The sequence below is a fragment of the Piliocolobus tephrosceles genome, chromosome 4 (assembly GCF_002776525.5).
Source record: "Piliocolobus tephrosceles isolate RC106 chromosome 4, ASM277652v3, whole genome shotgun sequence".
Lineage (NCBI taxonomy): Eukaryota > Metazoa > Chordata > Mammalia > Primates > Cercopithecidae > Piliocolobus > Piliocolobus tephrosceles.
Genome location: NC_045437.1, coordinates 153,699,220 through 153,725,686, shown reverse-complemented (window position 1 = coordinate 153,725,686; position 26,467 = coordinate 153,699,220). Strand labels below are relative to the sequence as shown.

Below are 26,467 nucleotides of genomic sequence, written 5' to 3'. Positions count from 1 at the left end.
ACTACAGTTATACCCATTTTACAGATGAGGAACCTGAGGCAGAGATTGGGTTAAGAAACTTGTGCATAGTCAAACAGGTAGTGAGATAGTGAGTGTTCAAACGAAGAAGTCTGGCATCAGAGTTCTCATGATTAAGACTTCGTGTAGTTAAAGAGCTTCCTAGAGAACATGAAGTTTTCATCTCTTTCCCCTCTCCTCAATTCCATAACACTTTCAGATTTTCACCTGCTGCTCTGGATTTGTGGTGGGGTACACATGTGGTTTGGCTCATCTGAGACTATGTCTCTGAGATGAAAACTGAGAAGGTAGAACCCCGGAGGTTATTCGAGTTAACTTGGGGGGTGTTCGCCATCAGGAGAAACAGATGCTGTTTAAGTCAGGAAGAAATGAGTGTTCGCTCCAAGGCCTGCTTCAGAAAGCCTCTTTGTTTTATGACTCTGGGTGCAAGCAACCCTTTTAATTTTGTGTCTTGGATTCCAGCCATAGGAGGCCTTCTTTAATGTGGCAGATGGCTGGAGACAGGCAAACCAGGTTTCTACACTCTACATTAAGCTGCCTTCCCTAGAGAGGAATCTCCTAATTATGTTGCTCTGAAAAAGAGAAGAAAAGATACCTTAAAATGGACACATTAAACTTATACCACGTGTAAAGTAACCACCGTCTTAAGCATCTGCAAACATGTGCAGGTCAGGAAACCTTTGAGAATCTGATGAAAGCTATAGGTTTTTTCTGCAGAAAATTTGTATGTAGGTATATACACAAAAATGTGCACATTAATTCCCGGGGGTGGGGTCACGGATTCTCTGACATCCATCCCTGAAGCTTCAAGGAGTCCGTGGCTGCCAGATTCCTGTGCTTTGAGTGGAGGCAGCTGTCATTCTTTTACTTTTTCTTTTTTCAATACATTATGATCTCAACTTCTGAGTTATGAAAATAAAGGGTCTGTGGATTATAAGGGAACCGTTTCACACCAGAACACCAAAATTTTACTGGAAAAAAACTCCTTTCAAATATTGGATAAAATTACTTTTGCATATTCTCTGGTCAGCCTGGAAGCTTGGCTCATTCTGTTAAAGACTGACATGAAAGCTCTTCTGACAAACATGATGAATTTTTTCTTTCTGGATTGTGGGGTGTGCCTCTGCACATCATGTCCTTGGAACCTCACTCATCTCAGAACTCCTCAGTTGAGTTCTGGTTTCTGCACTATTTCCAATATTAAGAATTGGGTGCAGTGGGCAGTCTGTCAATTAAAGAATAACATAGAATTCTCAGAATTTGGAAAGGAAGCTTTATTGTTTCCGAGGACTGTGCTGGAGGAGTCATACAAACTTCGCTATTTCTTCCTCTGATGTCCATTTGCCATGATTGTCTGAGGAAGGGAGAAAAAGTCTTTGAAGTGGCTACCAGGATCCTTTGCAGATCTCTGGGATGTCATTCACTCATGCTTCTATGGTGGGTGACTCCTAACATCATCACATTCTTCCAATTCTCCCAGTAGGGTATGCAGTAGTCATATAGGCAAAGCTTTCTGAGTTACAGCAAACTATGAAATTAACATATTTATTAAAGATTTTCAAACCAAAACCAATTTGCCTCAATTACCACACATTTTAAAATAAAAAATACGATAATATTTGTAAATTATTCCAGTTCTTCATCTTCCATATATTGTCTCACCTTTACCAAAAGTTGCCTCTTTCTTAGACCTGAAAAACTCAAGGTGGGAGTAGGTCATGGGCTAAACATTTAGGCTAGTTCTCTACATCAAATTGATAATATAAAGATTATTGAAAAAATTCAAAGGAAAGGATCATTTCTTCCATAAACATCAACCCAACCCAAGAAAAACTATTTGGGATTTAAATCAGGGTTTCTCAACCATAGTAAAACTGATGTTTTGGGTTGACTAATTTTTGGTAGAAGGAGGCTGTCCTGTGCATTGTAGGGTGTTCAGGAGTGTCTCTGGCCTCCACTCCCTAGATGCTAGTAGCACTGCCCTCCTAGTTGTGACAACCAAGAACATCTTCAAACATTGCCAAATGTCTCCTGGGGGTGCAGTCACCCCTGGTTGAGAATTATAGGCCTAAATTGTACAGAAATGGGTTTCTCTACAAGTAAAGTAAAATTGAGTATTGGAGTTGCTTTTATCTGGTCTTCTTGATCAGGTGAATGGCTGAACGAAAGAAGCAATTTGTCTATTTTGATGTCCCACTGACTATGTCGATCTGTTCAGATCATCCTGTTCTACATTTGTTCTTAGATCCCATTTGATTGCCAAAAACAGGGACTTCCTTACTTCATTCTTATGGTTCTGGGATGCCTATTCATTTGCTATTTTATAATGTTTTTGACTATATAGATATTTAGTGATCCCTCTGATTTTCTATAGCCTTTGAGGTCTAGGTAATTTCTTAGACCTTCAGAAGGCTGCTGGTTTGGTACTAAAATCTCCAGTCCTCCCTTCTATGTTATCTCTTCCAACTTTAGACCTAAGCTGAGCTCAAACAGCAATTTGGAGAGGTTGGAGTCTCTGGTTGATTTGATCAGTATGTGGACACATAACTTAGGAAGCAAAACTGTTGGCTATGAGATTACATATGTGATTATGAAAAGGAATCTTGTAATCACAAATTCTTCTGACATATGTACAGTGACTGCAAAACAGCAAATAATTTGTTTTGGGAAGGATTTTACTGGCTGTTTGAAGTGAGGAGTATCTCTACCATACAAAATATTTAAACCAAATTGTTATGTTCTATAATGTTCAACAAAGCACTCTGCAAACACCAGTTCTGGGAAAAAAAAAAAAAACAAACCGTATCCTCCAAGGCAGGATTATATGCACTTCTGGGAGTTGTAAACCCATGCAGGCTCCAGAAATATTTGCCTTCCAAGGGCTGGAAACTTCTGAATTAACAACAAATAATCAGTGAGTGTGACAAAGAGTTAAAGTACACAGACTTTACTTTCTCAAAGTTTATGATGTAGTAAAGAAGTTTAAGATGGAGACCTGAAATTGCAAACTGGTGGCCAGTAGGCTAAATCGGGACCATGGATTTGTTTTGTTTGGCTTGCATGTAGCTGGCCTCCAGAATGTCTAACAGAGTGAGAGGAAGGGGGCAGGAGGGTGGGGGGTGGCGGGAAGGAGACAGGCAAAGAGAGAGAAAAATAGAAAGAAGTTGCTAAACAGATATAATTGAGATTTTCACATAAAAATCTAAATTCCCAGCTTTGCTTGAAAAATCAGAATATCTGCCAACACTGGGCCCTTATTCCCACATTTCCCTATGGTAACAGTTGGCTGGAATGAAATGGCAGTGACCCCTTTGGTCTCTGGAACTAGACACTCGCTCTCTGGTCTCTTCCCCCACTTCCCCTTTACTCTTTTACTAGGCCTCTGTCACCATTTGAGATGGCCACCCCTAATGCAGAGACTTCTGGAACATTTATTTAGTTTCTTCTCCATGGAAATAAACTTCTAGAGCCTGGAGCAAAATAGCAGCCGAGGCATTTGTGTGTCAGATGAGATGACCCTGGCTCAGGCCATGGAGGTGGCATTGAGGTGTGAGAAATGGTCAGATTTAAGATATAGTTTGAAGAGTTAGTAGAATTTCCTGATGGATTGGATCAGGGTGTGAAAGAGGATTCCAAAATGACTCCGATTTTGATTTTTACTTATTTTAAAAAGAAAACCTATAATAGAACATTGGAGAGCCAGTATTGACCTTTTAAAATAAAAACAAAAATATTCAAAAGCTTTTTCTTACTAGCACTCTTCAAAGCGGGTTTGCTATAATATGTACCAATATTATGTTCTGGGAAATGCTGACAGTTTTGGAAATTTGGAGGAAAAAGCATTGAGAAGAGCTCCAATTACTAAGAAAAGAGAATCCAGGAGATGGGGTGGTGTATATAAGCCTATGGATGGCATCTCTGCACCTCAGTGGCCCCACCTGTCCAGGGGCTGGGTCCCCACGGGATCTCCCTCCTCACAAGGAGGTGGAGAGGGAATGTGTCTTGAATAACTGGGGTTGCAATCCAGTGTATGGACAGTCCCACTCCTGCAACTCCAGGGTGGGCACTCGCTCCATTTCCATAGGCCCTCAAGGGTTCCAGGATTGCTTCGTGGGAGGGGTTTCAGTGCTGCATCTAGTAGAAGCTGTAAGATGCTCAGAAACATGGTTTGAAGCTACTTTGCACAGAAAGACGATTCTTCATTCAGATTTGTATTACAAATCAATAAAAGTAGCTAAGCAGTATCTGAAGATGTTTTTGTTTACACTTTGTATATGACAGAAAATCTCCAGTTGTCTGTATCAAGGACAATTACTTAATTTATTACAATGTATGCTGATTTGGTTTGTGGAAGCTACTAGCGGCTACTGTGGTGGTGGTGGGAGCTATCTGACTCCCATTCCCAGGCCTGGCCATCGACGCGAAGGCCTCCAGCTGATCGGAAGTCGGCGTTGGCCGGCGCGGAGCCAGGCGCGCAAGCTTCTTTCAGCCGCCGGGGCAAGACACCCCTCCCTCGGTCCCGCAGCGGTCAGTCGTCCTCTGGCGCGCATGCGCCGACCCCAGCGGGCGTCCTCCCGGGCTCCCTTTCCCTCCCTCCCTCATCCGGGTCCTGGGCGAGCGGGCGCCGTGCGCGTGTCCCGCGCCCGAGCTGCTAATAAAGTTGCAGCGAGGAGAAACGCAGCGACGGCGTTGGGAGAGCGCGCCCAGCCGGCCCGTGAGTGAGTGAGGGTCCCCGGCACGCGCGGGCGAACGGAACCAGGGGCTGCGGGCTCTTCCCAGGCGGACTCGGGCGGAGGCGGGGGCGTTCGGCCGCGGACGGAACGGAAACGATTCGGGGCCTGTCGGGCGGGAGGTAGGCCGAGTCCTGGCCTGCCGGGGTCCCGGCTGGCGGACACGGTGCGGCCCAGCGGCTGCGGAGGCCTCGCCGGCTGGCCGGGGCGTCCTGAGGCGGGGCCGGGGCTGGCCCTTGTCCCAGCCCCGCCGTTACCGCCCAGACTTTGGAGGGAGGCGTCTGGGACGCCCTGGAGGGGACCCCCTGACCCCGCTCTGTCCTGGGGAGCGGTTTGCTTTCCTAACTCGTCTGATGTACCACCCTCGGTACACACCCCTGATAGGACTGCGGTTCTCGGGCAGCCTGGGCTGCTGCACTGCAAAGTTGTCCAATGGCTCGATGAATCCGTGCTGCCGTCGCTTTGTGTTTCAAAGATAAGGATCCGCGCTTGTTGGTGGGAATTACACTCTGGGCAGTTGTGACCGGCTCCTGCAATCAGCTGGTGGTTAGACCTGGTTTCCGCCCCTTGCCATGTCAGTTTGCACTACTGCAAGGATTTCTTCTACTTCATGTAAACTCTGTGCTGCAAAGAGAATGCCAAAGCAGCGTCTTTTTGCCGTCATCATATTCAGCCGCTGGCCGGTTCCCATACTTTAATATCAGGGCTTAAATTAATATTCCAGTCTCTTCCCCTCCCCTTTTCCCCTCTCCCCCTTTCAGCTGCTGTTACTACGTGGAGTTTGGAGCCTAAGCTTTGAAAACTCCCATGTGGCGCGCCCTTCTTAAGTCTGAGCATGCTCAGTAGCCAAAACAGATTTTTTGGTTGCAGAACTCGGGCGAGGATAGTCGGGGTATTTGGACGTTTGACGGCTTCCTAACAGAATGTTCCAATTCTGGTGGTGATGGCATTGGAGAATGGAGCTTAGGCTAGCCTGTAGGTGAGGAATGGCTGAACACCCTGAGCCAGATCTTTATCTTGATTGTAAAGACAATGTTTCCTGACTAACTGGAGCTTTGGGGGGGTGGTGTTGCGGGGGGAAGAGGCAATTTTGGCTGCTTGTGCATTTAAATGGGTGTGGTGCTAAGTATATCTTGTTTACTTTATCTTTCTGTGGAAAAGTTTTGATGTCTCGGTTTGTCACATCATGCCTGTTGCCTAGCACTACCAAAAGAGTTCTTATCTAGCAGCAAAGATTGGATAGGTGGAGGTTGTGGCTTGGCCTCACAGAAGTTGAGAGGAAAGGATACTTGGGTTGCGTTTTTTAAAATTCGTATTTAAAACTAGAGTACTTGAATTTCCGCAGAATACCTGAATTGCCCCGAGTGAATTAGTTTTTAATTTTAATTTGAAAGACGAAAGTTTGAAAACCTTAGTCCTAGTAGGTTTAGTAACATTCCAAATAACTTACAATTTCTGCTAGATGCCAATGCAGTAGTGTCCGTTGTGGGGAAAACAGTACCTCCACTCAGTGTGACAGTTTCACATTTATTGATCCAAATATCGTCATGAAATTAGTGTTCCAAATTCCATAAGGAGCTATCTGCAGATGTGTAACAAATTATTTTAATCTTTTATTCCTTTGGTAACTATTAATATTTTTTTCTCTACGGTGAAAATTGTAAAAATACAAAACTTAGAAGAGACAATTTAACAAAACTTAATCTTCATAAAGCTTGTAGATATTGTGTTTACATTTATAAAGTTTAATTTTGATGATTATTTGTATGATTGTTCTTATACATCTTCCTTTCCTTCCCTCTCCACATTGCTGCTCCCTCAGTCTTTTTGGCATTGCTGCTGTTAATTTACCCATGTACCTTTGTTAAAAATATCTCATTCATCATTTTGTGCATTCCTTTCAGATCATAGCTGAAATAAGAAAAGTTAGATTAACCTTCTCAACTGACTTTTCTCTCAGGTTTTAAAGGCATCCACATGATATGGTCTAGTTAAAAGGAGGAAGAGAGCAGCAAACTGGAAAAAAAGAATAAAATATTTTCGTAGGTTCTGTACAGATCTGGTAGTATTATCTGCGTGTCTGGTTCACTGTGGTAGGCGCCACAGAAATGGGTAGATTGATAATGTGTTGCATTTCTTTCCCCTCTGGCAAAGTCAGCTATTAATTTCAGTGGGAGACAGTGGCAGAATGTTGTTACTAATGAGGTTTGAATCAGATTGTTGTTTACTGTCGGTTATGTAACATGTTGCTGGGAGTATTATTAAAAGTTGCATTCTGTAGCAAAGTAGAGGCAAGTAAATTCTGCTTACCCTCTTCACTGGGTTTTAATTCTTGGCTGAACCTGAAGGCACATTAGACTACAACCATAATTATACCTGGGCAGCCTGTCTGTTTCCTGTTTTCATCATGAACCCAAACATTATGATTTGCAATGATGATCTTTTTTGTCCTTTGCATTGAACGGAGGCAGTGTGTTTTCTCCCTCTACTGAAAACAGATTTGTAACTTGGTCAAATTAAAGATTTTAGTGTTTTGAAAACTAGGCAGTAAAATACCAGTTTTTCATTTCTTAATACAGTAACTTAAATTGAAAAACCATCTAAAAAAATCTATTTCATATATATTCTTTGTATTTGTAAATTTTAATATTACTAATACTTTGTAGAGTTAAGGAAACTTTTTGTTTATGACATATCAGTGTTTATTATTACCAGAGGTATATGTTGGTCTAGGCAATGAGCCACACATCTGGGTGAATTTCAGAGCTGACTTGAGTACACTTGATGATATAGGTGTCTATTCTCTTGGTTTATCAGTCTTCTCTATTTTTATTTCTAGAGGGTCTATGTTCCTTGTATCTGTCTGTCTCTCTCTGTGTACACTAAGCACAAAGAAGAAGGCAAATAGTTTATTTCTTCAGGTGTTACAAGCAGCTTATATGCTGTGGTTTGCCAGTCTACTCATAAGGTCAAAGTCATTGAGTAAGATTCCCTTTTATAAGGGATACTAGTAGTCTGAGGAATGATTCTTATCTCTACCAGTCTGGATATTCTAGAGAAAAGAATACCTGGGAAGGTAGGGCCCAAGGAAGCTGGGGTGCAATATAGGGTGCTTTCCCATCAAAACAGATGATGAAGGACCCCTGGAAGCTGACCCGTGTCTTCCCCCTGCCCGACGGAGTCTTGCTCTGTCACCCAGTCTGGAGTCCAGAGGCACGATCTTGGCTCACTACAACCTCTGCCTTCTGGGTTGGAGCAATTTTCCTGCCTCAGCCTCCCAAGTAGCTGGGATTACAGGTGCCTGCCACCACTCACGGCTAATTTTTGTATTTTTAGTAGAGACGGGGTTTCACCATGTTGGCCAGGCTGGTCTTGAACTCCTAACATACTTTGTTTTTTCCACTTCTGAAGTTGATAGAATAATAGTCATCGGAATTTGCAGTTCATTGGTGTCGTCATACACTATTTACCTCTAACCAGAACTCTGAATCTGAGAAGTACGTTTACTAAATGGGAGGTCAAGATTTAGAACTCTTTTGGAAGAATTGTTAAAAACTAGATTGTTAAGACTAATCTCATAGGCCACCTTCATATTCTAACAGCCTTTGTTGTTTTCCAACTTGGAAAGATGGGGTAATTACAGAGTTCTTAGGTTTTTCATAAATTATCAGCTAGTTCTGGGCTATTTATTTGAGAGTGTCTCTCTCTGTAGCCCAGGCTGGGATTCAGTAATGTGGCCTTGACTCACTGCAGTCCTGCCTCCTGGGTTCAAGTGATTCTCCTGCCTCAGCCTCCGGAGTAGCTGGGATTATGGGCACCCACCACCACACCCAGCTAATTTTTTATATTTTTAGTAGAGATGGGGTTTCACCATGTTGGCCTGGCTGGTCTCGAACTTCTGACCTCAAGTGATCTGCCTGCCATGGCCTCCCAAAGTGCTGGGATTATAGATGTGAGCCACTGTGCCTGACTGGGCTCTTCATTTACTTTTTTTTTTTTTTTGCCTTGGGCAGCTAGGTGGGGAAGTTTTGGGCCCAATTCTAGTAGAGTGGTGTTTTCAGTGACTTTTCTTTCTCCTTTTACTGTATCCTAACTTGGTTGAGATGATATTTTGCAGCAGGAGTTCTTTATTAAGTCAGTTCTGTATGTGCAATACTATAATTGTAATTCACTTTTGGAAGCTAGTTATTAACATACATTTTGTAAATAGGTTTTGCTCTTGAATTTTTTGGGATCCCCCCTCATCTCTTCCTATAGCGTATATGTAATTTATAGGCTGGTACTCTATAGAAGTTTGAAAATGACTTGACGTGTTAAGATTTTAGCAGGGTTTTTTTCTTTCGATACCCATATATGTTGTTTTGTTATACTGAAAATAATATTTAAAAACTAGTGTCCCATTCCCACCTTTTCTCTGAGCATAGCAACTGGAGTCTTGGGAGGAGTCTTACATTTTTCAAATTTAACTATGATCTCAGAATATGGCTGGTGTTTTCAAGGCAAGTTTTGTTTTGTTCAGTTTTGTTTTCATGATGTGTTAGGATCTGCCTAGGATCCTATCTGGTAGGCTGTATAACTTGAGATCTAGTTATTCTGGTTTGTGTGTTCCCAGGAAGAGGGAGTTCTGCAAAAATATTTAAAAGCCAGTCTTCTTCTATTCTTCTTAGTCACATCTTCTGCCCACTTGTCTACTTTACTCATTGACCATTTCTTATTCTTTGGAGTTGAAAGTGTAAGTTAAGTGAATGGTGACACTAGAGCTGAAAAGGTAGCCAGTGCCATGTTTATTCCCTTTTCTTCTAAGCAGGGAACTTGAACTCTGGGTGCACATGAACTATCTGGAGAACATCTTCATAATGCACTGTAATATATGTCGTGTACACAGGTTAGCTCTTTGTGCTCCAGAGACACATTTTACAGTCATGATTTGGTATCTGCATTTGATGGTTTTATAATTTAAAGGAAATCACTACAAAGATTGACCAGCTCTGTGTCTGTTCCTGTGCCTACACGCCTGTACAAGCATACTCAAACACATCTGGTAGCAATGTAGGAAATCTTGCAGGCTCTGTGAGGGTGAGTGATACATTTAGATCAGGGTCTGTTTAATTAGGGGACTTAGGGGAGCAGGTGAAGCTTAAAGAATGATTAAAAACTGGGCAAAGTCTGGCTGTGGGAGATAATAAAGTAGAGAATTCTGTGGGCACAGAGAGAATAGGCAAGAAGATTGTGCAGTGAGAAGTATTGGGAATCATGAGTTCAGCTCCTGAAGGGCTTTGAAATCGGCTATGAGAACTTCTGATGTCTTTGGAAATCGGGAGCCACAGTTGAGGAAAGTGGTGATTTAAATGTTTCTCTGTGAAAATAATTTTGGCGCCCATGTAATTGTATCCTGTCTTTCTTGTAGATGTTCCTGTAAAGAATAGGATTTCTGAATCTAGAAGAGCTGTGAGCAGACATGCTTTTGGTTTCCTTTTCCTCTCTGCGTGCAGTTGTGAATGTGGCTTACAAATTTTGTAACAGTTGTATACCTGGATCTAGGGATGGTTTGACAGCGATGGTGGTGGTTGTCTACTTGCTGACACTTGGTGAATACTGTTGATAATTAGAACCACAAGGGTAAGAGATTTTTAAAGCTTTACCCCCACATCCCCCCTGCCCCCAAAAGTTACCCTTAGGTTGTATGTATGCAAGTGTCCTTTCTTCCATTGCAGGGGATCTTGAGCACCTTGGTTCTCAAGCCTGCTGCGTGGTACGAGATTCTTGTTAAAAATGTGGGCGATAAGGCCCTCTGCCAAGCCTAGTGAATCTGAATTTTGAGGGCTGGTTCTAAGGAATTTGTTTATTTAAAAACCCATATCCGATTCTTTTATACAGGTTTGAATTAGAATACGATGGGTTGCGACCCATATGGGCATTTATTTTCATGGGATGATGTGCTCAGGAGATTTTGTTTTGGCCAATAGTGTTGAGGAAAATTTGGGGAATTGGTTTGCTTGCCTTTTTATTTCAGATTGAAGCAGTCATAGAGATGTTGGAGCAGAAAGTGAAGGAGTTGTTTCTGTGAATTTACTTTAGAGATCTGGATATGAGCTCTGTGTGTGTGTGTGTGTGTGTGTGTCTTTATGTCTGTATGTGTGTCTGGATGTATGTGTGTTTTGGGGAAGGTATTGAAGTCAGTTTGTGTGGGTGTTTATTATGAAAGTTGGTCAGGATGTAGTACTTCCATGACCTGAGGTAAGAACGGGACCTTTGGGTTATTGATTTAACATGAATTCATTTGAAATAGAAGCCTTGTGAAGCTTACCAACATTTTATTGTATGGTTAATGTGTATAAAACTTAACCCTGAATCTTCCTTTAGCTTTCTTATCTGCATTTTCCAAATCAGTTGATGTCAAACCCCATTCTTCCAATTGTCCAGACTGATACCTTGGAATCATTGTGAACTCCTTTGTTCTCACGCACCCCATGATCTCCTTCATCAGGAAGCTTCTGTCTTTCATATGTCTGCTGCTCACCACCCCACTGCTGTCACCCTGGTCTAAGCCATCGTCATCTTTCCCTCCTCCCCTAGATTACTGCATCTCTGAACTGGTCTCTCTGCTCTTATCATTGCTGTCCATCCCTCCTCCTGCTTATTCTCAACATACCAGCCAGGATTTATTTGTTTATTTATTTTGAGACAGAGTCTTGCACTGTCACCCAGGCTGCAGTGCAGTGGCGCGATCTTGGCTCACTGCTACCTTGACCTCCTGGGCTCAAGTGATCCTCCCACCTCAGCCTCCCAAATAGCTGGGATCACAGGCATGTGCCACGGCACCTGGCTAATTTTTAAATGTATTTTAATTTTTTTTTTTTGTTGTTGAGACGTAGTTTTACTATGTTGCCCAGGCTAGGCTCAAACCCACTTGAGCTCACGCCCTGAGCTCAAGTGATCTTCCTGCCTCGGCCTTCCAAAGTACTGGGATTACAGGCGTGAGCCACCACACCTGGCCCAGGATAACTGTTATTTGTTTTATTTTTTTTTGAGACAAAGTCTCACTCTGTCGGCCAGACTAGAGTGCAGTGGCTCACTGCAACCTCTGCCTCCTCTGGGCTCAAGCGATTCTCCTTCCAGCCTTCCAAGTAGCTGCGATTACAGGCATATGCCACCACACCTGGCTAATTTTTGTATTTTTCGTAGAGATGGAGTTTCACCATGTTGGCCAGGCTGGTCTTGAACTCCTGACCTCAGGTAATCTGCCCACCTCGGCCCAGGATAATTCTTTAATAATGTAAGTTGAGAACTATCATGTCTGTTCTCAGAGCTCTCCACTGAGTCCTCAGTTTCGTTAGACTACTGTAAAAGCTAAAGCCTTTATATCCAGCATGGCCATTCTGGCTCTCTGGTACCTCTTTGACCCCACTCCTTACCTTTTCCCCCTTGTACACTGTGTTCTCAGGGTATACTGGTCTTCTAACTCCTTAAGTATGCCAGACATGCTCCTGCCTTAGGATCTTTGCATTGCCTGTTGCCTTTACCTGTAATGGTTTTCCCCCAGATACATGCCTGTTGGCTCACTCTTTTATATCCTTAAAATTTCAACTCATTTGGCACTGTCTTGGTGAGACCCAGCCCAGCCACCCTGTTTAAAATTACACCTTTCCTCCAGGACTTCTTGCCCACCTTCTCCTGTTTTAATTTTTCTCTATAGCACTTTTCACCTAACAAACATACTGTTTACTATATCTTGTTGGCCTCCTCCTGCTGGTATGTAAGCTAAACGAGGACAAGTGTTTTGATCCCTTTTATTAACTTCTATATTCCCAGCTCCTAAAATGCTACCTTAATAAATACTCTTTTGGATGAATGACTTGAATGAATTTAACAAGTTATTGTAATGTATGCGGTACTGTTTTTTAAAGATTATATTCTAGTGTGAGAGACAGAAATAAAGTAAATGAACAAATTATTGTGAATCAGTTAATACTGTGATAAAATGAACATAGTATTGGATTAGAGATTAGGGAAAATCTACTTTATATAGGATTACAGGGTGATCAGGGAAGGTATCTGGGATGAGACCTAAAGCTGAGACTTAAATAATGATAGAGCTAAATATTAGTGGCCAGGGATTAAGAAAAGTGGTATAAGCAGAAAATGGCATTTGTAATATCTGAGGTTCAAAAGACATTCCAGTATAGGAAGATAAATGCTTTTGAAGAATGAATTCTTACTAATATTTATTGGGAGCGGGAATAATGCTTCTGGAGTTTTATTTCATTGTTTTGAGGAGCAACAACTCATTTGTAGTAAGAGGACACACTGTGAAAAGTGCTAGATATCTGGATTACATGCCCTTCCTTTGTCTCTCTGTGTTTCTGTAATAACTTGAATGTATCTCATTGTGCTTACGTATAGGGGTATAGTTTGATATCTGTCGTGCTACGTTATTCTGTGAAGGGAGATTCTGTCCTGTTTGCATTTTTGCTATTCCCACTGTTCACGCTTACATATAGGGGTATAGTTTGATATCTGTCGTGCTACGTTATTCTGTGAAGGGAGATTCTGTCCTGTTTGCATTTTTGCTATTCCCACTGTTCACTCACATAGTACCTTTGTATGGGACTTAGAAAAAGGTCTCATTTATTTATTCCTTCACCCCTGCCCGGTCCTGATAAACCCCCGCATATCCTACAGTGTCTGCTAGATAGTAGGTGCTCAATAAGTGTTTAACGATCATGGCTATTATAGCTGCTGAGTCAGTTAATGCACATGTACTTAAAGAAGTAGGTGTACTTTATGATAGTTACGGAAGTATTTGTACCGTTTCTGATTTGATTTTTCTTAGTTTCAACCTCCAAATTTGTATCACCCCAAGTATATTAGAGCGAATTGTTTTGAAGCATGAATGACTCATGATAATGTGAATCCTCTCTTTAGTAAGGGTTCATAATATGGCTGAGGTATATCTGCACTTTAGTTTTGAAACCTGTTTTTCCTCTGACTCTACAAGACATAGGTTTACTTTAAAAAATGTAGAATTGGATGAAGCAGAAAGTGAAAAGTACACCTAACCCCACCACCAGAGCTAATATCACATCCCCTTTCTTTCATTAGACAAATATTTATTGAGCATATGTATCACTAGGCTTACAATGATGAGTGAAATCAGATACAGTTCTTCTTGTGGAATTTACATTCTTGTGGGGACAGACTGGAAAGGTAAATGTAAAAACATAGGTGTGGTAAGTGCTACAAAGTAGGAGTATGTGATGCAGTAAGCATAGAAGAGGGGGACTTCTTGCCAGGACGGTTTGGGAAGACTTCCCCGAAGAAGGGATGCTTGAGCTGAAAGAAGGGTGAGGTGTGTGTGTGTTTTGTAATGTGATAGGTTCATTTATAATTCATGAGATACCATAATTTTATAAGGTTTTCATTTATGGCTGAGGTACCACTGCATCTCTTTTGATTTACTAGTGACATTCTGTGTTGTTCAATCAGCGGTTGCAGTTTTTCAGAAGAATCAGGGAACCTCACATACACAGGAATTTCTAAATATTATTACCTTGGTTTTCTTTCTAGCTTTGAGGTCATTTCTCTAAGAAATGACAAAATACATCCATAAAAGGGTATTATCAAGTCAAGTCTTCATAAACCAAAGGTATACTATGAAAGGCCAAGATAATAGCAGATAATGGGTTCATAGCTGTTAAGTCCCTCCAGTTTCTAGTATAAGAAGTAGCATACATTCCTGTCTGTTCAATTATTGGCTCTCTGTGCTTGGTGTACATTTTTTTAAACTCAATTTTAATGCTCTATTTCTGTTGGCTATCATATGTAAATAAATCTAGGATAAAACTAAGTGATAGGTTAAATGGCATATGAAATTCTTTATAGCACCTGTTCTTTTTTCTATTACTCTCTAAGATCTTACAGAGATTACGGGTAGTGTCTTTTAAGCCTGAGTTCCTAGCATGGAGTATTCCTGACATACACTAGTGGGCATCCAATAAATTTTGAGTAAATCAATTATCTCCTCTGTCTAGTATCATTTAGAGTTCATCTCTCCAATTCATATGATCCTCAAAATCTACGTATTTATTCCTTTTTTCCTTGAGCTTTTCTCTTCTTCCACTTTCCAGTTATACTGTTCTTTCTGTTCCATGTATGTACTCTAAATACCTCATAAACCAGAGGTATACTATGAAAGGCCAAGATAATAGCAGATAATGGGTTCATTATCTGAGTCTGAAAGTGTTTGATCACTCAGATTTAATTCCATTCATTCATACGGCAGTTTTTATGAAAATTGACTGTCTCACCTAACACAAATTGTCCTGTGGGTTTCCTAATGGGATTTTAGATTTAGATTTTGGGGGATTCTCTGGTTTTCAAGCTAGAAGTAGAAATTTCCCTGAAAGGTTTCATGGACACTGTTCAGTTTAGTTTGTGTTTTTCTTTTATGATGCTCATGGTTAGCCCATTCTGAATTATTGTAACAAGGCTTGGCTTTTAAAGAAAAGGCTGTTTGACACTTAACGTTCTGAAAGCTTGGTTTAATACGGCCCTAGTAAGAGCAAAAAAGAGAAAGCAGAATTTGTCTTCTGTCCCTGATTATGTTATTGAAATAAGACTAACATTTATAAACAACTGGTTTACTAATAGGTTTCTATGGAGGTTTATTGCAAAAGAAAATAGCTTGATGATTTAAGTTCTTTGAGGCCTATTGACTTTTTGGTTTTCTTAGTAACTAAATATATTACCTCTATATCTTTAGATATATATTAATATATCTTACTATATTGGTATATATTAATATATATTATTCCCACTGGTGTACTTTAGGATAGGTATGTTAGGTGACTCAAGATGAGGATTACAGAGGTGCAAATAGAATCTGCTCAAAAGCCAGATTGTCTAGGGCATTATTTCACCTATGTGGACTGTCAAATGCATCTTCCCTTGACTTACTAGAGAACTCAGAAGTAAGAAAGCCCTGGAGCACCTGAAAGTGCCAAGGATACAAGTCATGTATTCTATGCTAATTAGGTTCTTTTTGAGACAGAAGGAAAGTTTATTTTCTTTAGGTAATTTGTCAAGTTTCTCCAAAAGCAACACTGAGGAATATAGGAGAAGCTATGAGAAATACAGAAAGAGAAAAGAAAAAAAAAGAGTTAAAAGAATGAGAACAAAGGAAGGGGGTTGAATGACAGATACTGGTGGCAAGTGATGGGGAACATCAGAAAGGACTTTGAGAGAGGAAAAAAGAAAAAGCCACCGTATTTCTTCTAAGATGTACTTTTGTTTTTCACCTCATAACGTAACGGTAACTGTCGTACAGTTAATGGCGTGTGAGTATTGCTTTTGGCCAGGTGGCAGTTTTGATCTAGTTGTCATTGTACAGGCATAGCTCTGACTTGCTGTTTCTCTTGCTGTCATTTCAGTCTCAGTGTGGACATTGTTTTAACTTCTCGTGTTGAGTAATTGCCACTTAAAATATTTTCTTAGTTGTTGTTTTCACGTCTTCATTTACATGCTCTAGGAACACCAAACAGGCACCAGTATCAAAATTTGCAGGATGGTTGTCAGTGGCTTGAAAGATGGTCCTGGAGCAATGTCAGAACATTCTTCATACTTACATTGTTGATGGCAGAAGGATGATACTGTGAAGAAAAATTTCAAGTGATAAGAAAGCATTGGCCGGGCGCGGTGGCTCACGCTTGTAATCCGGGCACTTTGGGAAGCCGAGGTGGGCGGATCACGAGGTCAGGAGATCCAGACCATCCTGGCTAACACGGTGAAACCCCATCTCTACTAAAAATACAAAAAATTAGCCGGTCGTAGTGGCAGGGGCCTGTAGTCCCAGCTATACTCGGGAGGCTGAGGCAGGAGAATGGCATGAACCCGGGAGGCGGAGCTTGCAGTGAGCCGAGATCTCGCCACAGCGCTCCAGCCTGGGCGACAGAGCAAGACACCACCCCCCCCCCCCCCCCCCCCCCAAAAAAAGAAAGCATTAAGCTGTTCAATTTGCAGCTTTTTCTTCCTTCAGGGTTCATAAAATAATGCAGACTCTTAAAGTACATGACTGTATGTTTGTTGAAATAAAGGAGTCCAACCATTTATTTAAAGTCCTCAGCCTGATAGTGACAATGTTCATGATTATTACAACAGTAATAACTACAGTTGCCCTTTATTGAGTATGCACAATGTACTGAGTTAAGTGTTTCTCACTTAATTCTCGGAACCTTTTAGGGCTATGGTATTCATGATACAAAATAGGAAGAAATGGAGATTTTGGGTGTAAGTGCTAGATCTAGAATTTGAACCCAAGTTTATTAGGCTTCAAATCAGGTGCTATAGCTCCTTATCCTGGTAAATAAAATATTACTTTGTGAAAGACATAGTTTTTATGCTTAAGATAATATTGTCTCCCTTCATCCTTCTCCCCAGAAGGTCATATCCTGACTTCCTTTTAGCAGCCTTTACATCTTTAGGTCAACTCCATTCTGCACTGTGTATCGTAGATAGATATGGGCACATTTCAGTTGTTCTGTTAATTTGTAACTATTTAGAGTTAGTCTGGATCTGATTTATATTTCAACTGTTTATTATCTAGCTTAGTGCCTTGCCTTTTATAGGCACTCAGTAAATATGTGTTGTATATATAAGGCTATAATAAGAGGGAGCTTAAGTTTAGCACTGGTTATTATGTATATTTGTGCCTCAGTAGACTCTGAAAGCATTTAGAAAAGGAGTATAGAGGACCAAAATTTAGCTGTCCAGTAATCTGTAATGTGTAAAGACTGTAGTTGCTAAATACAGTCTTTTGGGATTTTTCTCTATTACTGGAGTAAGTGTAGAGATGATGTAGAAATGGGGTGTTAGACACATAGCTGATTTAAATTGAAGATGGGTGTTCTCAGTGTTTCTAAATTTGTTTTATTTTGTGAAAGGCAAAGAGGGCATGAAAAATTAAATCAACTTTTCAGGAAAGAGACTCATAAAATTTTCGGAGGTATTGCAGCTTCACTTGTGGCTCGTGTAGCATGTGCTAATATATGCAAATCAGAACGTATTTTATTTTTTGTATACATAATGAGAAATTTTTTCATAACTGAGTACTTATGTGAGGATACTAAAGTAAATCTATTGCTGTAACCCAAGCTCTCTGATTGTTTTATTTCAAATTGTGGACCAAGGTGTTATTTTGAATATGGTATAGTCTGCAGAAAAGACTATAGGACAAAATGCATCCATTATATGGGTACTATAAAGAAGTTTTAATCTCAGTTTAGCAATTTTACTTTTACTATAGGTGGTTTAGTTCCTTCAGAAACCTAGGTGTTAAATATTAAGAAAATAGATGAGTGAAATATGATTGCACCATTAAAGGCATTTAAAAAAATCTATATATTGGGGTGAGGGAAGAGCAAATGCTTGTGGTGTTAAATGGAAAATGCAGAATACCAAGTAGTATCATGGTATATCCTGTTATGGGCAGTTGTGGGCAAGACTATATATATGCAGAGGAAACAAATATAAGCATACCATATGTTAGTGGTATGATTATAGGTGAGTATACTTAGGAAAAATATTTTTTAAGGAAAAACATTTTTTAAAAAGTGGTACATTGTCTCATCATTTCTGAGATCATTGTGTTCTAGTGATAAGTGTGCTAAAAATGTCCTAATGATAATTAGAAAGGCTTTGGAGTAAGACCACCATAAAAAAAATATATTTTTATGCAGTGGTAGTAAGCATATAGATAAACCTTTCATTCCTGCTGATTGACCTAGCACAAACCTGAAAAGGTTGGGTTAAAGTTGATAGGTTGATGACATATATTAAGTGGTATAAAAATAAGTTTGAAAATGCGCAAATTAAGCTGGATTATTCTTGATCTCTTAAACTGTACAATCTTATGATAATATTTAACAATTTGAATGTTTTGGAGAAGTCAAAGGAATATGGAGAACAATTAGAGACCTTTAAGGGAAGAAAATTCCTTGGCAGGCGGCTTTCTTTTTAGGAGGCAGTGTGTACAGTGGTTAGGAATATAGATTTTGCAGCTGGACTGCCAGGGTTCAATTCTCAGCTCTGTTTCTTGCTATCTGTATAATTAAGCAAGTTGCATTTAATTTCCGTTTGCCTGTTTTCTCATCTGTAAAATGAGAATAATGGAATTTATTTTATATGGCTGTTTTGAAATTTAATGATTTTTGGTTTCTAAATGTAAAGTCCTTAACAGTACTTAGCATAGTGAGTGCTCAATAAATGTTAGTGGTTTATTATTATTATTACCATTATCAAAGGAATATTATGATTCCTTTGCTTAAGCAATTGATTTTGTTTTAGAAAGGAAGCTGTTGAAATTACTGAAGTACCTGTTGCTATATTCTAAGAAAGTAAAATGTCCAGACATCTGCCTCTGTTAAGTAGCCTTTTAAGATCATTCATGCCCCTCTGTTTCTTTAGTCAGTAACAATGCAGCCCATGTTTTATGCCTTCTATGGAGAATTCCATTTAAAATGAAACCACTGAAAATTGTAGACCACCATTTTATACTAAGTGGTGAGTAAAAGGTCTGATTTTATCTTGAAAAATGAAACTAAAATTCTAGGAAAACATTAGCTTATAGTAACTGTAAACATGCATAAATTATTATAATGAACAAATAATGGATCAAGTGTGAATGGATACACAATTTTTCCCACAAAATAATTAAGTATCATGATATGACAGTCTTTAATTTGACATTAGTGGCATTAGCTTTAAGTTGTTTTTTTTTGCAGAAATATAAAAATGTATATACATTTTTCCAAGGACCTCTGTTAATTCTTTGGTAGTCAAACTTTTCTTACCCACCCCCCCAACAAAGAATGTCTTGCTTACTGATTACTATAAAAGTGGTAGATCTCCAAGCTCAGTGTTCCTCATCCATGCATCAAGACTACAAAAAAGCACAAACTAATACATAGAAAACATGGAGAATCTTATAATACTGAAGGAAAGATTACATGTTATTCCTTCTGTACGACATTTACAAACAGGCAAAACTATACAAGACATCACTTTATCCCCATGGGTCTTGGGGACAAACGAAACCTCAAATATGTTGATGCTTATGCTGCTTGCTGTCCCCTGAGTAACTGAGTCTCTAACCCAGGATCCTCATGTCCTTTGGCAACATCCAGAAGACAGTAACAGACTAACTTGTAAGTGGAGTAAAATTAAATCCTAGATCCTACATTGTTTGCCATCATTTTTATAAACTTTGGAAATCTTGGAATTTTTGCAAAATCTGTAGTCTCACTCATGGTTCATGAGCCATTATGGTGAGGGAGACACTTGTGAATAGGGACTGATTTTATAAGTGATCAGTCACAAGTATGTTTTAAAAATATTTTTATTTTTATTTATTTATTTCTTTATTTTGAGGCGGAGTCTCGCTGTGTCGCCCAGGCTGGAGTGCAGTGGCCGGATCTCAGCTCACTGCAAGCTCCGCCTCCCGGGTTCATGCCATTCTCCTGCGTCAGCCTCCCGAGTAGCTGGGACTACAGGCGCCCGCCACCTCGCCGGCTGGTTTTTTGTATTTTTTTAGTAGAGACGGGGTTTCACTGTGTTATCCAGAATGGTCTCAATCTCCTGACCTCGTGATCCGCCCGACTCGGCCTCCCAAAGTGCTGGGATTACAGGCTTGAGCCACCGCGCCCGGCCTAAAATATTTTTAAAAATTGAAATAATCATATAGTAAAGCACACAAATTTTAAGTGTATAACTTAATGAACTTCTGCATATGTAGTTCATCTTCTACATATGCAGAAGTCATCTGTAGAAGTCATCTTCTACATATGCCTGTCATCATCACCCAGATCAAAATAAGGAAAATTTCTAGCTCCCTAGAAGGCTGTCTCATGACCCTTTTAGTACTCTTCTGGCCTTGATGGCATAGGGTAGTTTTGCCTGTTTTTAAATGTTGTGTAATCTTTCCCTCAGAATATATGAGAATTCTCCATATTTTACATATACTAGTTCTTTCTGTAGCTGTGAAGTATTCCATTTTATGAATTTATTACCAGTATTTACCTGCTCTACTGCTGATGAATATTTGGGTTCCAGTTTGGGGCTATTATAAATAAAGTTGTTAGGAACAGGTACTTGTCTTTTGGTAGACACAACACTCATTTCTGTTGGATATATACCTAGGAATGGAATTGCTGGGTCATAGGGATCTATGTTTAGCATTAGTGGATACTGTCAAACAGTTTTCTAAAGTGACTGGACTAATGTGTATTCCTACTGTCAACATATGAGAGTTCCAGTTCTGTATTATCATGAACAGTTAATCTTTTTTTTTTTTTTTTTTTTTTTTTTTAAGTGTAGCCATTCTGGTAGGTACCAAGTGAGATTTTACTGTGGTAGTTTTTGTTTTCTTTTTGCATTCATGTGATAACTAATGATATTGAGCCCATTTTCCCATCCAGTGGCTATTTTAATGTCCTCTTTTGTGAAGGATCTTTTCAGATCTTTTGACTCTTCACTAGTTAATTTTTATGATGAGTTTTTTTTCCTTTTGTGACTTTGTAAGTTGAGACGTAGATAATGAGTACTTGGGTAGCTTGCACATACCACTTTACCAGTTTGGGAAGTATAGAAAACATTTTTAGAAATAATTTCATCAAAAGTGCTAAATTTTTTAGTCATTCCATATTTAAAGAGTTGAGTGTGAGATTTGCTCCTCTCCCTGTGCTAGTTTTACTAGTAAGAGTTCTAGCTTTTTAAAACTGACACCTGTTGTTCTTTTTGAAACTAATCTCTTGAAATTTAGTGGCATTCCCATTCACCAAACTCACTGGCCTTTTCTTTGTTTACATTCTCTTTAAACTCTCCCATATGTTTAATCTTTTGCAGTACCATTGTATCTAGTTCTATCTTTTTAATAATGCATTATCAGTAACTCATTAGGAAACTCTTTCCTAACAGTGAATGCTTCCTAATATTTAAGTGTTTACTTACTGTTCTTTTCACTGTTGAAAACATATATATATATATATATTTGTTTCAGCTCTTTGTGCAAAACCTTAAATCTGTTTCTCATCTTTACCTGACTAAACTTGTATCTCCAGTCATGACCTTTTCCCAGTGGAGTTTACCACCATCTCTACTGACAAAGCTGCCTTATGAGTGTTTTTAATTCTGTGGGTAGAATTCTCATTTTATCATTATCTTAGTCAACGTGGGTTTAAAATTTGAAGTTATCTCTAATTTCAAGGTACAGTTAATAGAAAAATCAGTGACCATTCATTAAGTATCATAGTGTGTGTTATGGCACATGGAATGGTCCAGGTGCTGAAGACTACTTCTTAGGAGGATTTTGTACTGTATTTGGGAAGTTAGGATATTATTTGTGTCTTATTAATTAGTTTTTATTATAAATATTCAATGACTGTAGCCTCTTCAGCAAGGGGTGGTAAAGGAAGTCTTCACAAAAGGGGGATAGATTGGAGCCCATCATTAAGAATGACTAAGATTTCTCTTGGAAGACACAGATGGGCAGAGGGGCAGGGATTTGGATTGGATCAAAAGGTGTGTATAGTGGAAGAGTAGTGGGCAAGGTTGGATTAGGATTAGATCTAGCCAGTCTCTTAAGTCTTTGTTCTTCTTCTTTCTGAATACTAATGATTATAATTCATGTTTGAATAGTACGGTTGAGTTTGTAAAGCTTGTGTTAGATAGACATTATTTATTACTTCAACATTTCTGTGACTTAGGAACCATCATCTCTATTTTACAGAAAAGTTAATAGGCTTTGAAAAAGTGATACTAGTAAAGAACAGAATCTGGTGGGCACAGTGGCTCAAGCCTTTAATGCCATCAACTTGGGAGGCTGAGTCTGGTGTGTTTCATTTCCAGGCATATTTTTATTCTTTCATATCATAGATACCAATAAATACAATTTTTTTTTGTTTTAAGTTTGATATAGACATCCTTAGAAAGGTATATATATATTTTTACAAGTTGCTTTTTTTACTCATTTATTTGATAAACGGACACTATTCTAGGTCCAGGGCATCCAGTGGTTTTGAGGGCAGATGAGACTACCTGCATACTAATATTTCATTGGGGAAAACAAAAAGTAAATAAACAAAATTGATAATGTAATATCAGATTAGGGTAAATGCTATAAAAAACGAACAGGGTCGGGGTAGCGAATGTTGTGAGAATGGGCTGCCATGCTATTTTCAATCAAGTGGTCAGGGAATTCCTCTTTCAGGAGGTGACCTTTGAACAACTGAATTAATTTGAGTGAGTATACTGCGTTAAGTTACAGGAGAAGAGAATTTCAGGGGAGGGAACATCAGATGCGAAGACCTCAGGTAGAAATAACCTTAGAATACTTGAGAAATGGAAAGAAGTCAAGTGTGGTTAAATGCAATTAGGTAGGATAATGGTTAAGAAATGAGTAAGGAGAAGCCAAGGGCCTGATCATGTATGATATTGTATTCTGAATTCTGGTCTTGAAGCTCCTTTCTTTTTTTCCTCCCTCTTCCTTAACTGTTTCTCTGTTGCTCATACACATACTCTGTCACACATATGTACACCACCCTATCTAGCTCCCCATTGTATTCTAGTGTTCATGAATAAGGTATCAGTCAGCCAGGCCTGTCTCTTATCTAGCCTAGGAAATGCTCTGTTCGTGTCTGCCTATATATACATATATATATATATATTTTTTTTTGTTTGTTTGTTTGTTTGTTTGTATGCCTTTGCCTTTGACATTTCCCATCTCATCTCAGACAACCAAACCATGGTTTTACTTCCTGACCCACATGGATTTTACCATACATCCTTGATGTAGAGGCAACTGAGGTCAGCTCTTCTTATAGGTCGTTTAGTACATAACACTGTATACTCTGTGACCTGTCAGTGACAATTATGCTTTCATTCTCTTTGTTATTATTTCTCTAGTTTAATGTGGCCAGTTTTGTTTGCCTAGCAAAAATCATCCTATATAGGGCTGGGCAAGACAAGGCACAAGGCATATCCATACATAAGGAGGATATCTTTACTTCCCTGTACCCTTCCCCACCATGGTTCCAGCATAGCAGACTGGATAGCTGCCAGTAGTTGGTCAGCATCCAGAACTGTGTCTGGTACTTTAGTAGGCTCTCAGTAAGTATATTTTGAATGAATCAATTTATTGACTGTTGAGATTAAACCCTATTTGGCGTAACTTTTTTTAAAAAGCCCCATCATGGCTATTCACAATACATGAGACGTAACAAAGAATCAATAATTATTTGTTGAGTGTATGTCAGTTTTAATTTACTCTGTGTGTTTACATTATCTTTATTTACTTTATGTTACTGTCTGGGCTTTAACTGAGCACATATATACTTTGCTGGGAAGACACAACCCAGTCCAGAATAATAATGTTGCTAGAATTTTTCAAAGACAGATCTATAGCATTTGGCAATTTTAGGCACAAGAAAGGAAGCATCTTTTGTTACACTGTTTTTCCAAACATTATTCTTGTTACTTCAATAGGTATTTATTGTCTGTGGTTGGCTGTGTAGTGATCTGCAGGAGATCTTACACATTCTTTTTATTCTTTATTTAGAGATAGGATCTCACTATATTGCTCAGACTGGATGTGATAGAATTCCTGGGCTCAAGTGATTCTCCCGAGTAACTGGGATTATAGGTGTGCACCACTGAGCCTGGTTTTTACCAGCTCTTACCAGTGGAGTGCCTGTCACTTCCTCCTGTCATCATCAGGAACTTCTTAATGGTGCAGAACAGTGGTTTACCTGGAGCAGGCTCATTAACCAATATGCTTAAAATATCACTTAAAATAAGCCAATAGGAATTATAAAATTAGAAACTGACCCTTTTAAAGTGAATTTATTCTCTTTAAATTTATTCAACATACTTAGTTTTAAAAATAGATACTTGCCATTTTACTAGCAGTTCTAATGATTTATTTCAGGGTTTGGTACATCTTATACAACCATGAATACAATCTGCATCTAATTATGTGACTTCAGTAGTATCATGGTTTTTGTCCAAACCTTCTCAGTCTGGGAAACATTTTTTAAAGAGAATAATGACGTTAGAGAAGAGCTGGATTTCTTTTAAGACTTCTATTCAGATCAGTACATAATCATGTGCAAAACTGACGTAGCATGTAACATGGATTTCAGTGAATAAAAGTACTTCCGAATCAAATTTTAGAAGAGTGTTTTAGGGTTTAGTGGCCTAATCAAAGGGAGTCCAGAAGCTATTTTTGGATAATACATAGGAGGTAGAGCAACCTGGTTTTGCTTTTGGTTATCATTTGACATTGCCAGTGTCTTACTTGTTCATATTATGGAGAAGGAATTGAGTGGTCACAGAACTTTTGGAGAAAATTTATCAATTTTTTGTTTACTTTGTAATGCTTTTCTGTTCTTATTTAATAATAATATACCTTTCAATTATATTAATTTAAATGTATATAAATTGAATTGCTTTAAACTAGGATCCTTTCCCCCTTTCTCTTTCAGGACTCGACCCAATGAAAGAAGCATATGGCATTTGTGAAGATAAATGTCACTCCTCCCTTTTTAATTGGAACTTCCGCTTAGGACCTGTGTATGACGTTTCACCTGTGATCTGTTCTTTCAGTAGCCAGTGACTTTGAGTTACAGGAAGGTCTCTGAAGATTTGTATCAAATGACGTCAATGGCCAGCTTGTTTTCTTTTACTAGTCCAGCAGTAAAGCGATTGTTGGGCTGGAAACAAGGTGATGAGGAGGAGAAATGGGCAGAAAAGGCAGTTGATGCTTTGGTGAAGAAGCTAAAAAAGAAAAAGGGTGCCATGGAGGAACTGGAGAAAGCCTTGAGCAGTCCAGGACAGCCGAGTAAATGTGTCACTATTCCCAGATCTTTAGATGGACGCCTGCAGGTTTCTCACAGAAAAGGCTTACCCCATGTTATATATTGTCGTGTTTGGCGCTGGCCGGATTTGCAGAGTCATCATGAGCTAAAGCCATTGGATATTTGTGAATTTCCTTTTGGATCTAAGCAAAAAGAAGTTTGTATCAACCCATACCACTATAAGAGAGTGGAGAGTCCAGGTAGGTCTTACTCCTAAGAAGAATTTAGAAAAACAAAAACAAAAACAAAAAACCTCTCTTCCTGATATGCATGTATCTAGATTTAGTAATGAAAATGTCATATTAGCTTTGTGTTTCCATCTTAAATATTCTAATCTTGGAAAGACTATTGGATTTTGAGTTTAGCTGTTTATATGCAGGTGATGCAATTCATTATTCACTGTAAGCACCCATATATCTACTCTGCCTTTTCCTGTGGATGACCTGTCTCAGTTTTATTTAAAGCCTAAGCTCCAAGTGTGTACTATGTCCCATGCCTTTTTGTCGAATAAAGAACTTTGTTTCTACAGTTATCATCCTTCTCTCCAGCATTATTTTCCGTTTCTACCACAGTATTTCTGATAGCATACAGGCATGCCATGATACTACCCATCCTAAAATAAAACTTAAAAAAAATTCTGCTTTTCACCTTATTCACATAACCCAACCCCAATCACTGCACTATTTCCACTGGTCCTTTTAGAGGATTCTCCATTTATATTATCTTTATGTTTCATTTTTTTCTTGTGACCTCTCTAGTTAGTCTCTTTCCTACCATTTAACTTGTCAAGATCACTAGTGACTGCCTTTTTATAGG

At 39.2% G+C, this 26,467-nt stretch overlaps 1 protein-coding gene and 1 long non-coding RNA gene across 4 annotated transcripts in view; one reads left to right on the top strand and one right to left on the bottom strand.

Annotated features, from left to right (window-relative positions):
* Positions 1-1,277: 1,277 nt before the first annotated feature.
* Positions 1,278-6,656, bottom strand: LOC111528859. The gene is made up of 2 exons (XR_002727179.1): positions 5,124-6,656; positions 1,278-1,546 (listed from the first exon to the last, which is right to left on the bottom strand). It is a non-coding gene; the product is annotated as an uncharacterized LOC111528859 (long non-coding RNA).
* SMAD5 (SMAD family member 5) overlaps positions 4,601-26,467 on the top strand; it is a 50,330-nt gene continuing 28,463 nt past the window's right edge. Inside the window, exons 1-4 of one of the 3 annotated variants that reach the window (XM_023195710.1) lie at positions 4,601-4,736; positions 19,089-19,163; positions 24,355-24,438; positions 25,280-25,851. In XM_023195710.1, the coding sequence (XP_023051478.1) occupies positions 25,449-25,851 (403 nt within the window). In that variant the 5' untranslated portion in view covers positions 4,601-4,736; positions 19,089-19,163; positions 24,355-24,438; positions 25,280-25,448. The remainder of the gene's footprint in view (positions 4,737-19,088; positions 19,164-24,354; positions 24,439-25,279; positions 25,852-26,467) is intronic. The other 2 variants (XM_023195698.1, XM_023195704.1) reach the window with 2 other exon arrangements.